At 43.2% G+C, this 15,562-nt stretch overlaps 1 protein-coding gene across 1 annotated transcript; it reads right to left on the minus strand.

Annotated features, from left to right (window-relative positions):
* Nucleotides 1–221: 221 nt before the first annotated feature.
* tnfaip3 (tumor necrosis factor, alpha-induced protein 3) lies at nt 222–15,504 on the minus strand. Its single transcript, XM_031308716.2, has 9 exons — nt 15,217–15,504; nt 12,705–13,112; nt 6,538–6,728; nt 6,124–6,265; nt 5,540–5,710; nt 5,250–5,430; nt 3,980–4,977; nt 3,484–3,689; nt 222–3,268 (listed from the first exon to the last, which is right to left on the minus strand). The coding sequence occupies exons 2-9, from the start codon at nt 13,009–13,011 to the stop codon at nt 2,975–2,977; spliced, it is 2,490 nt and encodes an 829-aa protein (XP_031164576.1). The 5' UTR covers nt 13,012–13,112; nt 15,217–15,504; the 3' UTR covers nt 222–2,974.
* Between the last annotated feature and the right edge of the window lie 58 nt (nt 15,505–15,562).

Here is a 15,562-nt window from a genome sequence, read left to right on the forward strand (position 1 = left end):
ATAGAAGAGAGAGATGTTGTAATAAGAGTACAATGTTGAAATCTTATAGAGCAGACACAAGCATACTGTATGTGCAGCTGCTTCTAGGGTAGCACACATGGTTGTGTCAAATATGCATATTCTGTGATAGTGCGCAGCCCCCCCCCCCCCCCCACACACACACACACACACACACACACACACACACACACACACAACTAGAGAGACAAGAACCACACTAATCAGATTTCTTAATAAAAATAATTCATTTCAGGACGACATATAAATAATTATTGAATCACACAATACAGATATTTTGATATGAATAAATACTTAACAAATAAAACCAGGCTTTTTTTCATACAATACCCTATTGTCGAAAAGATCACACAAAGAAACTTCCACACAGTTTGCATGTTTTGTTACACCTTCTGCTTTCACGCAGATACTCTTCCTACTGTTGGAATGTCCCCAAGCAAGTTGGAGTACCATTCCTAAATGCCTCAGCAGCTTAGACAAGTCATGTGCAACTTATGTGATCTCCTCCCAGTCAAACTCAGTCAGAGCCCCAAAACCGTGTTAAGGGCCCTGTTGAGCTGACCACTAATTGGCCTTTAATTGATTAAGGTTTGTCTAGAGGTGATTAAAGCACACAGAGATCTACGTACAGGCTGTCAACACGTGGGCTGGCCCGACAGCTTTAGATACAGTTGAATGAAAAGGCAGACCAAGAGCCTGTTTGTCTATGCTTTTCTAACTAAAGCCACAGATGGACATCTGCCTACAGCAGTGGAGTTCTTTAGCAGAACTATGAGGGGAATAACTGTTCCAGTTGATATGATATTTGAGTTTGTTTGATAAAAGTTTTACGCTTGAGGTTGTCTCTGTAGATAAACATTTCTTCTATTTTGATAAAATAAATACTTGTGAAATGATAGTGCCCATTTGGGGATTTTCAACATGAGAGAGCTTGATAAGGTTGAGTCTGTGGTTACACAAAATTGGAGATGTCAATCTGTGGCACTCTAGTTAGTTAAGAGTGGTACAGGCTGGCCATTTTTAAGGAGGTAACAACAACTGTTTGGCGATTGATGGCACATGTATTTTTTTTTGGCTAAAACAAAACCAAATATATCAAAATACATTAAAAAATCCCAAAACAAAAAAAAACAGGAATGTCAGTTTTGCGTATTCCAGACGCACACATACGTGCATTGTGTGTGTGTGTGTGTGTGTGTGTGTGTGTGTGTGTGTGTGTGTGTGTGTGTGTGTGTGTGAGATGAGGCATCGGGTTGGAAGGTCCTACAATATGGACCAAGATCCATATTCACAAAAGCGTTTTATAGGTGGGAGCACTGATCCAGGATCACTGATCAGGCTCCTCTGGTCCATAAAATTTCAATCACTACTTAAAGGCAAAACTTATCGAGGATCAGCCCCAATACTGTGCTGTTGTAGCAGCAGCACAAAACACATTCAGATAAACAAGATTAGCCAAAGCAGGCAATGGGATTGCTCTCTAAAGTTTTGAAATTGTCGCCTTGGCACATCCAGTGGGGTGGAGCAGAGAGGAATGCATTTTTCTATGGGTTTGTTTACCTATATACCACCTCAGGCTGGGGTGGGGCGCATACAATCTCACAGAGCTGTGTTTGCATGTGCATGTGTGTGCAAATGCATGCACATGTGGTGGTAAGGTGGATAATCGTCCTGTCTTCGCCCGTCATTATGTTCTCAGTTGTCATTACAGTTGGCAATCCCTTTCTGATAGGGCTGGAGCTACTACATTTGTGTGCACATGTGTAGGTATGTGTCTATGCATTTCTAAGTGCTTAAGTGGTCAGTAAACAGGAAAACAACATCCAAGGCAACAGATCTGTTTTGGAGGAAAAGAGGGGAAATAAGAGGAAGGACAGGAGGCATAGAAAGAGAATGAGTCCTGTCTTGACTGTGTTCTCTGCCTTCTGTCCGCTGACACTGCCAGCATGTTGGCTACAATGGAGAGGCTTGTATTTCTGTACATGTAGCACCAAAACTAGCAGGGGCCTGCCCTGTCTGTCTTGCACTGTTTAGATACATGGTCTGTTCATACATTCCATATAAAGCAATTCACAATTTTAACTTTAAAAAACAGATAAGTAACAATACTAACGTTAATTTGCCTCAAAAATATAAACTAACACTGCTATTGAATGACTAATGGAAGAAAATGTGTCTTGATAATTTTACAATATTGATTGCAAGAGCCTTTCTTGGCAAATCTTTGTCTGTTATGGGAGGACATACATGATTGTTTTTGGAGAACTAAGCTGAACAATGGTGTATACAATTTCATTTTGTTTCAAGCATTTCACGTTTTGCTTTGGCCCAGTTTGGCTCACTTCTGCTTACTACTTCCACAGATTTGTTGCTGGGCTTTCCCAACTACTGCATTCCTCGTTCTACAGAGCAAATGCTAGACAGACAGGCAGACAGATACACAGATGGGTTAAGACAGACAGACAGACAGGGGGTATAAATCCTTGGCTGTGGTCTAGAAAGCAATGTCAGATGCTTCTCGTTATGTCAACATACAATCATTTTGTCCGGCACGATTCACTACGTACCTCTAAATACATATTGTACACAAGAGTTAAGCCAGTTGCTCTGACATGTAGCCAAACCTCTCACCGTGTTAAGTGCACAGGGCACATCAGATGATAATAATTGCACAAAGAGGTATTCTGGAGGCCATGTCTACTGCGAAAACACACACACATACATACATACAACCCCCCCCCCCCACCCCCCCACGTACACACACTCTCTCTTCACATTCTACATGGGGGGTTTGATTTTCAGGCCATAAGGTTACTAGTTAGTCTAGTTAGTTAGTTAGTTAGTTGGTTAGTTAGTATCAGAGGTGCATTGACTGGCATGGGGCGCCACAACAGGGCAGCGGCTCTAGCGTGCTAGTGATGTGTCATCGTTGTTGCGTGCGTGGGTGTGTATGTGGTCAGCCGCGGTAAATCTGTTTGAAGTGATCACACTCGTTGCAGTAGCCCTGTTTCTCTTGGTTGGCGTAGTGGTCACAGCCCTGCGTCCTGCACCGCTGCTTGGACTTTTCCTTAGGCGCCTGTGCCCTCCTGCCTGCCTCTCTGCCCTGGCCACGTGTGTGGCACTCTGGGCAGAGGTCTGTGCAACCCGGGGACACATTACTGCATCCACTCCGCCGGCACTGAGTCTGAGTCTGAGTTTGGGTCTGGGTCTGGGATTGCTGCGAAGATCTGGGTTTGGCTGCTCGGTCACGCTTTTTGTACAGAGACAGAGAGGGGGAGCAAAGAGAAAGAGGAGAAAGGTCAATTGGCAACTGAAAGGCAACTGTGGACCAGCAGGATATTATAAGTCATTCTACGTATCAAGTAGAAAGAAAACAAACAAAGGAAGGATAAGACACAAACAACAGATGACAAAGGTGAAGTACAGCAAGAGAGAATCAGTTAAGTAGGTATGGCAGACACCTACCATGACCAGAGGAGGGGAGTGTGGTGTGCGATGTGCCACTTGGTTGAGCCGTGTGCTTTGCTCTTTGACGTAGCACTTGTCACAGTAGCCCTCCAACATTGCCTTGCCAACTCCACCACACCCAGGACCACGACACCGTGAGGTGTTCTGAAAGCCTGCCTCCACACCATGCCGGCTCTGGACCGGTGCAGGGGGAGGGGTCAAGTCTGGAACAGACAGTGGCCAATATAAGCAATGTCCCATATGATTTGACATTTCAGTGAATAAATAAATAAATAAATAAATAAATATATATATATATATATATATATATATATATAAAAAATTATATATATATACTTTTTTTATTAAATATTACACAATTCATACAATGCAAAACAAATTGACTTTGAAAAAAGACTTTTGTTTAAAATAACTTTAAGGCCTTGATAAGACATTTTCTGTTTAAAAGCCCTGTAACATGAAATAAGTTTTCCAGTTTAGTTTCAGGACTTACGGTGGTTGGTCTGATAGTCTACGTAGCAAATAGTGCAGAAACCCAACTTCTCTGGCGTCCCAAAGAACTGGCACCCAGATCTTTTACAAGGCCGGGCCAGAGGGGCTTGCCAGGCTGAGGTGTGCCCTGGTGTTAGGGTGAGGCACGGCCGCTCAGTGTCCCTGGCCTGGGTCCAAGCTGAAGACGAAGCCTCAGTCCTGGGGTTGTTCTGCTGTGGCTCTCCCCTCTCTGGAGGCTGCTGTCTCTGCATGCAGGGTGGGCACAGGCCATTGAATATCCTGAACGCCTCCTGTCTGCACATACTGCAGCGCTCTGTCTCTGTCTCACAGCCACCCCACTGCGTCCAGCCAGAGCCCTGGGCTGGGTGTGGGACTATAGGCCCCCCATTGGGGCCTGGGAGTCCTGGAGCAGTTGTTCCAGCTCCAGGGGGTCCATGGTTCTGCCTGGAGTTGAAGCAGCGCTCGCAAAGTCCATCATGCTCCACACTTAGGGTGAAGAGGCAGCCGGGTGTCTTGCACTTCATGGCATGAGTTTCACTGTACAGGCTGAGGCTGGGAGCGGTGGGTGGGGCTGAACGAGGGCTGGAAATCACCACCACTCTCCCAGATGAGGAGGATGGGGGACTGCTGCTTCGGGCTCCTCTGGAGCTAACCTCAGTCTCTGATCCCCCTACCACTCCTACCCCACCTTGTACCCCTCCTCCCTTGGTCTGCACCACCCCTTCTATCCTCATTCCTCCACCAGTAGTGGCCTGTCGCTTCTCAAAGCATTCATGGCAATGAGGCTGGGTGTCCACAGAGACATAGAAGGTGCATCGTGGTGTGGCACAACGGATCTCGATGAGAGAGAGCTGGGAGACGGAGAAGGGCGGTGGGCGCTGCGGCTGGGCGGCCCATGCCTGCTCTTTGTCCTCCTGCCAGCGCTGGTACTCATGGTTGACAAGCTGCAGGTAGTCCTCCATCAGGTTCATGTCTTCAGGGAGGTTGCCCTCATCCAGCCTTAGAACGGAAACATACAATGTGGTTCTTAACTTAACTGTACTCTTTCAGTTCAATTTTAGGTTAATATAGCTATTGTCATCTGTGTGCTAATTAGTTTTCAAGAAGTTAAACCACTTGTAATAAAATATCTATCTATCATCAACCTAAAAAATAAGTAGAAAACTGCATTTAACATTGTAGACAGGACATACAACTGGGATAACAATTGTTTTACTTTTTCCTCTTCCATTTTGTCCATTTAGGGGGAAGGAGCTTATAATCGTAAGTACCGTGCAGCATTGATGATCCGTGTGGCATCATAGCCTAAGCCTATGACGGGGATCTCTATCAGTAGCAGGTAGTCTTTGAGAAGCCTCTCTTTCTGTTGCTGTTCTTTCTCCATTAAAAAGTGAACCTTCAGCTCCTCAAAGCCCCCTCGTCCTGGGTTTATCAGCGGTACTGCTCGGATCTCTGGGAAATTCAGACCAAGATGTTACATAGAAATAAAACCATGAGCAACTTCATATCAAGCCTCCTTGTCATGTCAGCTCCATAACACCTGTCTCTTAGTGTTTCCTACCTGGACCACTGTCTTTGATGGTGATGAGGGGTGCAAAGTGCTGGGAGTCGTAGCCGAGCACTATTGGGTATTTGTAGCACTCTGTAGGCGGCCAGTGTAGTGGCAGATAAATCCCACCCACATTCAGAGGAGAGATGGAGGAGCCAGATTTCATACTCCTGACCACCTGGTCTGTTGAAAGGACAGTGATTTAAGGGTTACTAATGGATTCAAAAATAATTGTCCAAAAGCAAGTTAAATCTTTTTTTTTTTCACACATTTTACACTTTACACTGGTCACCCCTTTAAAATTGATATATTTTGCTAATTAATTAAGTGCATTGGTGCAAGTTTTAGCATATTTACCCTCCATAGTTTATGAAGCCCAATACCCACTCTACATCCACTAACCAAAAAAGATGGGAGGTGATACAGTAAAATCAAACACTATGAAGACTTTAAAACAACAGCAAAATGTTGAGGCATGTGGAAGGAGATACCTTCACCCTCTTAATCACTGAAAGACATGTTGAAACAAGACCAGCGAGTCTATGATGGCTAACAAGGAGCAATAAACCTACTTTGAGATGATAAAAAGTAAGTACCTGCGATGACGATGATGGGTCTGCGGAGAATGTTGGAGAGGACGAAGATATGAATGTCCTCCAGAGAGTCAAACTGGAGGCCGTTACTACTGGACACCGGGGACGCCATCTTCACAATCTTTTCCCACTCCTCCTCCCAGTTCTGGACAGCACACACACAAGGAGTTAGGATATAAACTTGTGCACACTTGTGTAATGGATTCAATTTGCAATTCCATAAAAAAATATCCTGTATTTACATTTATTTGCAGGTTGCATACAAGGATGCAAAAGACATAAGGGACATTTTTTTCACACTAGTACATATAGGGTGTATGTTTTAGCTCAGGCATCTGCTGTCTAGCAATAATCTGAATGCAGTTGTGTGCAGTGGTGAAAAATACTTTTGACATAGACCTAATCTCATCTTCATACCATGGTGGTGTATCGGAGTCCGGTCTGGGTGAACTCCTGGGACTGGAGGAGTTCTGCCTGGAAGCGAGCTCTAAAGACGCCAGTGTCTGTCTCTTTCAAAACACCATGGAGGGCTTTCCGAAGCACCAGGTCTGTGTCCTGAACGCCCAGCATGTACTGAGAGGCCGCGTGGAGCAAACAGTTCCCATCTCCTATTAACACACAGACGAGACAGGCAAACACATACAATATTAAAACTGTGGGTAGTTGATTTTGTACAAGGGACACAAACTTATAAAATTGTGCAGGGACACATGCACACGCACATGCAAATGCAGTGAGTGTACACAGCATACACAAAAGACAATTACAGTGTGCCAAACACACACAAGCGTAACAAAAGTCTGGGGAATTCCAGGCCGTCGGGTCTAGACTATTATATGAAGCTCACATGTCTGAAAGTACGCACATACCACAGACAAAGCTCGTCTTTTACCCAGCAGGCCTGAGAAAAATGGCCCTTAATTTACCTGAAATACATTTTAGAAAAATGAAATGCAGCTCCTTCACTACTTTAATCCGCCCAGAAAATCTCAGACAATTTGTTGTTTTTGTTTAATGTCAAAGAAAACTGCTTCCTTTATATTCTACTAACCGCCCGTAGAGATAAAGAGTTTCTCAAATAGAATTTGTGTGTGTGAGAGCATGAGCAACTAAAAACCATGGAATTTTATTAAGTCTCCTACGGCAGCGCTGGGTCTTTTTCTCATTGTGAAACAGGAGAGCCCATGTTTGTCAATGTGTGCAGCTCTCAAAAACCCTGTTGCCACACTAAACACAGGAATTTCCCTGTGCTAACTTCTGCCTTGTGTGCGTGTTCGCCTCCCATGTTCCCAACTCATCAATGCTACTCAGCTGGTCCTGGACTTTCCACCGGGGTGTGGCTTGGACAGGATGGAATGTTATCGTTTTAACTACTGCTATCAACACCCGATGAAGGCTGTGATTAATGAGAGCTGAGATAACGTGCACTCACATACACAAACAAATGTACTGTCATGTGTATTATTCTGTCTACCTTTATGATCTGTTCAGTAATGTTTACCTGGCAATAGTTCACACACACACACACACACACACACACACACACACACACACACACACACAATCACTTTATAACTATGTCATTTGAAACTCCCCTGTGTCTGTATCATTTGTATACACCTTTGCATATTGCTGCATAAAAAAGATAAAATCTATACAAGAAAAGTTATTTAAATCACAAAAATTCTAAAAAGAGTTTAGCAAGCGGTAAGTGTCATGCCATAGGCCAAACTAATCACATTTCTCAAAACAACATTATCTGTGGTAAGAGATGACTGTAATGTGAGATACAGTTGTTTTCATTACACTGAAATAACCTTTCACTGTACTTTGAAAAAGAAAAAACATCCGCCTCTATTTCAGACTAGCTGGCTATTGTTACATGTTGGCGCTATGGCATCACTATCAACAAAAACATAAAAGCCCAAACACACGTCATGATCAGTTCCTCTTGTGCACAAAAACACAGACTTTTTACCCTGAATCGAGCTGCCTGACGACTAAAGATGAAAGACGTTCTGCTGGTCCCATCCGTCTAAATATAGACACTTCCTCTGTGGCAAGCTGGGACACTTCTTGAAAACACACCAGTGTAGGACCAGACTTAATCCTCATCTGTTTGCCATACAGGTGACACTAACCACAAGTTGGCAATGTTGTGCTTTCCAATGGGGCTCTAGATTTGTGTCACACATCACCCACTATCCCACTGTTTGTCTGCAAGCTGTGTAGAGAGACCAGTCCAACAAAACAAGTCCTGACAAAGACTATTTTTGCTTCTGCTTTAGTACTAGGATACCACATTAAGAAGATAAATCTGTACTAAGGCAGAACACTGTGGCAGTGTGTGTGTCCTCTCTACTACTACACTATGTAGAGTCAGTGTATTGGAGCTGAACAAATCCTGCCTGTTGGGGACACATGACAGACATGGGATGATGTTTGGGAAAAACCCTTGGATGGGCCCTGGACATTCAGGACAGAAGATGCACTGAATTTCAATGACGCATTTCTTCACTGGGTGGAAAAGTTGCACGAAACAAGAAAATGGATATGACCCCGTTACTTTTAATTGCCGGGGAATGAACTTTTATGAGGCAGTTTTGATTTTATGATGGTCAGTTGTATTTCTTCTAGCCTGGGAATGAAGTTCGATTTAGGAAAGACTGAAATTAGTTTAATGTTTTGTAAATTCCCATAGATGATGACCCGAGAAAAAAAGATTGTGGGCTAGTGGGTAAATTTACATCCCAGACGAAATGTAGACTAACAGTGTTATAACTCTTATAAAGCTTGATTAATATGACCTGCTCTGACTGGATGTTCACTTCTGCTCTCTCACATATTCTCTGTATGTGTGTCTGTCTGCTGAGCTCCTGACTCAGCTGCAGTCAGTCAGTCCTCTCAGTGTGTGTGTGTGTGTGTGTGTGTGTGTGTGTGTGTGTGTGTGTGTGTGTGTGTGTGTGTGTGTGTGCGTGCGTGCGTGCGTGCGTGCGTGCGTGCGTGTTGTCCGTCCTCTGCTCAAAGTCACGTCTGGGTCCTTCAGAGTTAGACTCTCTGGCTCTAAATTCTGTCTCATCTTTATGACATCATCTTTACAAGCTAGGAATTTCCATCCAAGTTACTGTCAGCAGAAGTCAGGGGTCTTTCTGCAGGGACCTTCATAAAAAAAACAAGCACGAGGACACAACACACAAAATATCCAGCAAGTTCCTCATCCATCTAGTAAATGTTCAAAGTAAATTCTGAAATAGGTATATCTCACTGCTAGGTATTAATTGCTTCCTATGAGAAAGGAAGAAACTATTTCCTCTGGAAACTCACATGACAAACTTGTAACCCAGCTTGATTTCCGCTTCCTTCTTCTGCTGTGAATGCTATGGCTGATGTTTCCCTTCAAAAAAAGTAGTCCCCCTTCTTCTAAAAATAGACCATGAGTGTGGTGTGCACACCAGATGTGTTTAAGTTTAGGACTGCAGATATCGATTATTTTAGTAATCGAGTATTCTACCGATTATTCCATCGATTAATCGGATAATAAATACTTTGTTTTATTGAAGAGCAATAATATACAATAGTTTGGTTTAATTTTCGGAAAAAGCAACATTTTTATTGCCTACACTGCTTACATCTCTCAAAAAACTAAACATATTAAGTGCAATTAAGTGCCATATTACATTGTTTTTAAAGAAAATATTTTCTGAAATGCAATAACAACCTCAAACTAAGGCATACATTAAACATACATAAACATTACCTTAAGTTGTGCAACTTAACTTTCAGAACTACAAGTTTCAACCTGAGACTGATCTGTATTTAGGCCTATGGGTATATATGTTATACTCAACCTATTTTCATTTATATATTTGATTACAATACACGACAAAGCGGAAAAGGAAGCATGGACGAGTTTGAGGGCAACCGGATGCCAGGACTCTCAGAGTGACTGTTAGTCTCTCTTGTAAACTTACTGGGTTAAGATGCGTTCTTTTATGGTGAATGAAAGGCTTGATCCGAAGAAGTAGGGCATCGAATCAAATCGAAACATTGACGTCAATGCTGCTGCCAGTTCTGCCATTGTTTACCTTTTTCTTCTTCTTCTAGTTCGTAGTAATAGCAAAGTCGGTAGCCTTTCCTCATTAGCGACACCTCTGTTCAGGAGAAGACTGCAACTAGTGTCGCAACCACCACGTGCAAGTGTAAATAGTTACTGTCGGTACACGATCCGTTTTGCCTGCACGATCCGTTCTGCACATGCGCAAAATGTTCGCGCATGCGCGGTTGTACGAGGATTTACGACTGCACGATCTGTTCCACGCTTCCGGTCGACAGCCAAGCTAACGTTAGTTTAGCTAACAGCTAATTCGGCTAACTGCTAGCTGATTGTAGCGGTCTGCCGTTATCCTCCACAGGCAAGCTAACGTTAGTTTAGCTAACAGCTAATTCGGCCAACTGCTAGCTGAGACAGCATGTAATAACTTTAAAAGACCCTCAAAATAAAACCTGAAAATAAACGTTGACATATATAACAAACACCTAACATATATAACAGCTGTTACGTCAGTTCTACTTTACTTGTGCTCATTTAAAATACAATCACTCAATACTTGTCTTTATTGTTATTACTGTGAAGTCTTAATTTAGCTGTAGCCTGCTTTTCCCATTACGTTTGAGTTAACGTTATTTTAGACTGAATCTAGCTGTCAGCTAGCGGTTAGCCGAATTAGCTGTTAGCTAAACTAACGTTAGCTTCCCGGTGGAGGCTAGCCATAGGCTAGCGTGGAACAGATCGTGCAGGTCGTATGGATACGTAAAACAGTATTATCTTGCGCATGTGCAGAACGGATCGTGCAGGCAGAACAGATCGTGTACCGACAGTTACGGCGCTCCCATGACATCACATTGGCGCACGACAGGTCGGGTACGGCGAGTATACCGGACGCCTTATGCTAGTAGATCGTTGATCAGCTGTTTCTCCGTGAAGAGAGAGAGTGAGAGAAAATGGTGCGCGACAGTCAGCTGTTTTTCCGAAGGGATAGTCAACAAGTTGACTCTTTAGATCAAATTGTGGTCACCACTACGTATTTTCTCGTCTTTGTTTTTGGTAGTTGTTGTGTTTGGTGTAGTTTCATCCTCCATACAACTCTGTGATTTACTTTTGTCGGGTCCGCTTCGTGGAATGGATGATTAAGTTAGACTCAATGTTTTCTGTTGAGATGCTGAAGCATTGACGTCATGCTATTATTGTGGTACGCTAGTTAGATTTTGCAGTAGACACACTGTACAGAGTTTTCGTTTTAATTACATTTGAACTGATTCCAAACTTTGGACACTTTCTGTTGTTTTCTCCAGCTCGTCTCTTCTCTTAGCCCCTCACTATTTACGTTATTTCTTCATTTTGTAATCTGCGCCGTCAGTCTTCATGGCATGTGTCGCCAGCAGCGTCAGCCTGGTGTGCGACAGTAATAATCATCCGTGTGGAAACACCAGCAGTGACACAACGTTGGTAACGTTGATTAAACAAAGCTTCGAGGCAAATCATTTTGCATCGAGGTTTTTTAGTAATCGAATTATTTGAGTTACTCAAGGAATCGTTTCAGCTCTATTTAAGTTATTAAAATATACATATAGAGACAATAAGAGACAGTTGGATTTGGTCACAATTGATTTAACAAAGCCCAGTGAGCTGTGACACAAGTGACAGTCACAAAGACAGTGACATAAAAACCTACGTCAGTCAGGCGGTGAACATAAGGTAACATTTATTTGACATGTTTTAAGTCACAAGCGCACACAGACACAGACACAGACACAGACACACACACACACACACACACACACACACACACACACACAGAGAGGGGACATACCCCGAAGGTTTAAATGAAAAACTGTGGAAATAGTTAGGTCTGAAACATCATCGACAGTAAATAACAGTCCTGCGAGTGACGCCAGAGAATTTCCCAGTACAGAGCTATGATCAGAAGTAATCCGGCCCAGGTCTGAATGTTTGCCGACCCTGGGATGTTCCCGGGTTACAACATCCACGTAACAGAAAACATGACTTAGAAATGGTCTGACTGAACTCAAATGCACAGTAAAACCAAGGGGGCTGCTAAATGAGTGTATGTGAAAGCAGAACCTGTGTCCCTCAATTGTTGTCATTTACAGTAACTCTGCTTGTGAGTAATGACATCTCAGAATTTACATATCAAATAGCCCTGACTCATAAACACGCACCTCCATTATCATAGAAAATGAAACAAAAGCAAAACACATCCTCCGCCCTGAGCAATGAACATCACTACAGTTCCTGAAATGAAGGAACAAAAGTTTGACTTCAGCTATGTGACCAATTTGTTGAATTGTTCCTGAACTTTATATTAAAGGCCACTAAAAACTCCTGCTCCAACAGCATTTATTCATGAAATAATCCATAAATGCCACGAATTTAAACTGCCACTTTGTGACAAAACATCCCAAAACCTCACCAAAATGCATGGAGCTTCAGTAAGAAATATCATATAAACCTGATTTACTGGGGAATCCAGACCAAATCCTAAACATCATCAAAGCTTTCTTACCATTGGTACGTAAGGGTACCATCTTCTTCACCTCCCGACACCAGTTGAGCTTCTTCTCCTGCTCCAATGAGGCCTGCATGGCTCGGTCCAGGATGGCGGCCTGCACAACCTCCCTGAAGGCCTGTGGGAAGTGGTTCATGGCAATCATCTCCAGCGTGTAACGGTGCATACCCCGCAGGTGGTGCATCAGGCCGCTGGTGGCAGCCGGCTTCACCACGTCGTTGGGCACTCTTTGACGAATCTTCACAGCCTTCAGCAGGTTGGAGACAAACAGAAATTTGGGGAGGAAGTTCTGACCCTGCGACATGGCGGATGAGTGGCCAGGTGGATGGAAGGAGGGGAGGAAGAGGAACGAGGAGAAGGAAAGGAGGGCAGGCACCAACCACCGCTGACCGAACAACGTGGAAACTGGATGGAGAGAAGGGGAGTGGATATGTTATTTCACAGTAGAAGAGAACAGATTGTCGGGACTGGTGGGAATTTTTCAGAGGAGATCCCCCTTCCTCATTAATTGCGACTTAAGGCACAACTTAATTTGCAGTTTGTTCGGGAAAACACCCAACACACAGGATCATCCCACTGTGAAAGCTGTTTGGTGCTTTTTCACTTAAGATTCTGGAGGGCCAAATGGAATAAAAGTACACAAAGAACCCTTTGTATTCTTGTTTGATATTTTAATTTTCCTTTTAGACTTAATGGTTTTTAAGTTTCCCCAAACAGGGCAACCCAGTGTCTCACTGAGTTCAAAGCCAATAAACCCAACAACAATAAACTGGTGTTTTCCAGACTTGAACTGAAGGCCACCCAGGGCTTCCCAGGCTGCTGGGAAGGTCACACTGTTGACTGCCCCAAGGCCTCCTCCCTCGCCAACACCTTTCTCCAGAGGACAAAACTGCCAGCCTGCATTAAGTCTTTGGGCTAGGAATTGTTAGAAGAAAAAAAATCATGGCACATTGTACTGTGAACTGTTGTGCTGTGTATGACTGTGTATATGTGACAAATAAACGCTGATTTGATTTATAAAGGTTCGATACCTGTGCCATCATGATACCGAGTTTCAGCACCGATACTGTTCTTAATATCATAGTCTGAGGAAGATACACATTTATTTTTCCATCTAACCTTTCAATATGTCACTGTTTAATGTTGTCTTAACACAAGCAGCTGTAAAATCATTTTGCCTAAAGTTAACAAAGTTTTCCGATTTAGGTCAGTTTGAAGGATAAATAAACAAGATGGCCAAACATTTAATGCTAACTTTCAGTACTTAATACTATATATGCTGGTTGGTACTTAAATGTATTAATGTTTAATAACCCAACCTGACAGTATAAGTATTGAAGTAGAGTAGATCTACTTAAGTGTAGAGCTGGGCGATACGGAGAAAATCAAATATCAAGATATTTTTGACCAAATACATCAATGTCGATATTGCTGCGATATTATAGTGTTGACTATTGGTGCGTTCACAACTAACACAATGAAAGTTTTGATAAATAATCACCAATAATGTGGATACAATGACTAAGTGGGTAAAGGCAAATAATAAAACAGCTAGTAAGTCTGGTAAGTTCAGAAAATTACATCACTTTACTGTAATGCAGCCTTTAAAACCAGGAAAAGACAACACTTGTCATATCACAATAATAAGATATCCACAATTTAAGACGATATCTAGCCTCATATATCAATATCGATATAATATTGATATATTGCCCAGCCCTACTTAAGTGTACCTCTCTTGAGGTTTTAAAGGCATATTTCAACCAAAATGAAGAGCGTGTCAGCACATTTTCAGTTCACATGTAGAAAGTGATGGTCAGCGAGTAGGCCTGGAGTTTTTCTGACTTTTCAACTTCCTCATATATGAACTGTTTAGAAGCTGCCAGTCAGTGGATACTGTTTATATTCACAACCACAACACCTGGATACTTTGCTTATAGTGGCCTCTCTGCCTTTATTACCCAAACAGCAGCAGGTGCAACAACAGACTAGGCCATGCTAAATGGCTAGTCAGTCACATCAGGGGACTAGACACAGTGAGTGTCTAGAGTCATTAATAGCTGTTTGGTGTGTTTGCACCACTGGAAGACTTTAGACAGAGAGACAGTGGCACAGTGGTAAACGCTGAGGTTTAGGATGGCTGGCTAAACAAAAACACAATAACAGGAGACTTTGCTGACGTTAAGGCTTACGTAATTCCAATGACAACTACCTTTGAAACAATGTAGCCTTCAATCGCGTCTCACACGGCCGGGTATTGATACAGTGTAGCGGCGCCGATGCTACATTTGGCAGTTTAAATGCTCTGTTATCCGCTTGAGGGTGACGTCTTTGTAAACAATGGCTGTCAAAGCCACTGTCGTGAGCAGGCTTCAAGCTTCCTCCATGTCCCCAGAAACACGACCAGACATTACTCAAGGCCCAAACGTGATGTACCCACCAAGTCGCACCCCCTTTACTAAGAATAGTCCACATGGTGAGACACAGAGAGGGAGGACGGGTTTCTTACCTGTGTAATATGTCGGGGCTAATAACAAAGCCCACCCGGATGCTCAGACTAGTCCTCTCTCTGAGCCACTTCACTCAGCCTCACCGCAGCGGTCCTCGGCGCCATTCAACCTTCTCTTTCCTTCAGTATCAGATCTATTTTGGAGCCTTCGCAGCTTGCGAAGCCTTTCAAAAGAGTACACACGTCTGCTAATGATAGTTTTTTCAAAAAAGGAAAAAGCCCAAGTCAAGGGGATTTCCACACAGGGACTTTCCGTCCACCCATTTTCCTCCCTCTCTCTCTCTCTCTCTCTCTCTCTCTCTCTCTCTCTCTCTCTCAGTCACAACCTTACGGGTAGTTACAGCTC

This window comes from Sander lucioperca, chromosome 15, assembly GCF_008315115.2.
Source record: "Sander lucioperca isolate FBNREF2018 chromosome 15, SLUC_FBN_1.2, whole genome shotgun sequence".
Taxonomy (NCBI): Eukaryota; Metazoa; Chordata; class Actinopteri; order Perciformes; family Percidae; genus Sander; species Sander lucioperca.

What these genes read in the sequence shown, in the direction of transcription:
- tnfaip3 (XM_031308716.2), bottom strand. Translation starts at nt 13,011, where the DNA reads ATGTCGCAGGGTCAGAACTTCCTCCCCAAATTTCTGTTTGTCTCCAAC. An exon ending in ACCCATCATCGTCATCGCAG is followed by an intron (nt 5,711 to 6,123) that starts GTACTTACTTTT and finishes TCCTTTCAACAG; the next exon opens with ACCAGGTGGTCAGGAGTATG. An exon ending in AGACTATCAGACCAACCACC is followed by an intron (nt 3,690 to 3,979) that starts GTAAGTCCTGAA and finishes TGTCTGTTCCAG; the next exon opens with ACTTGACCCCTCCCCCTGCA.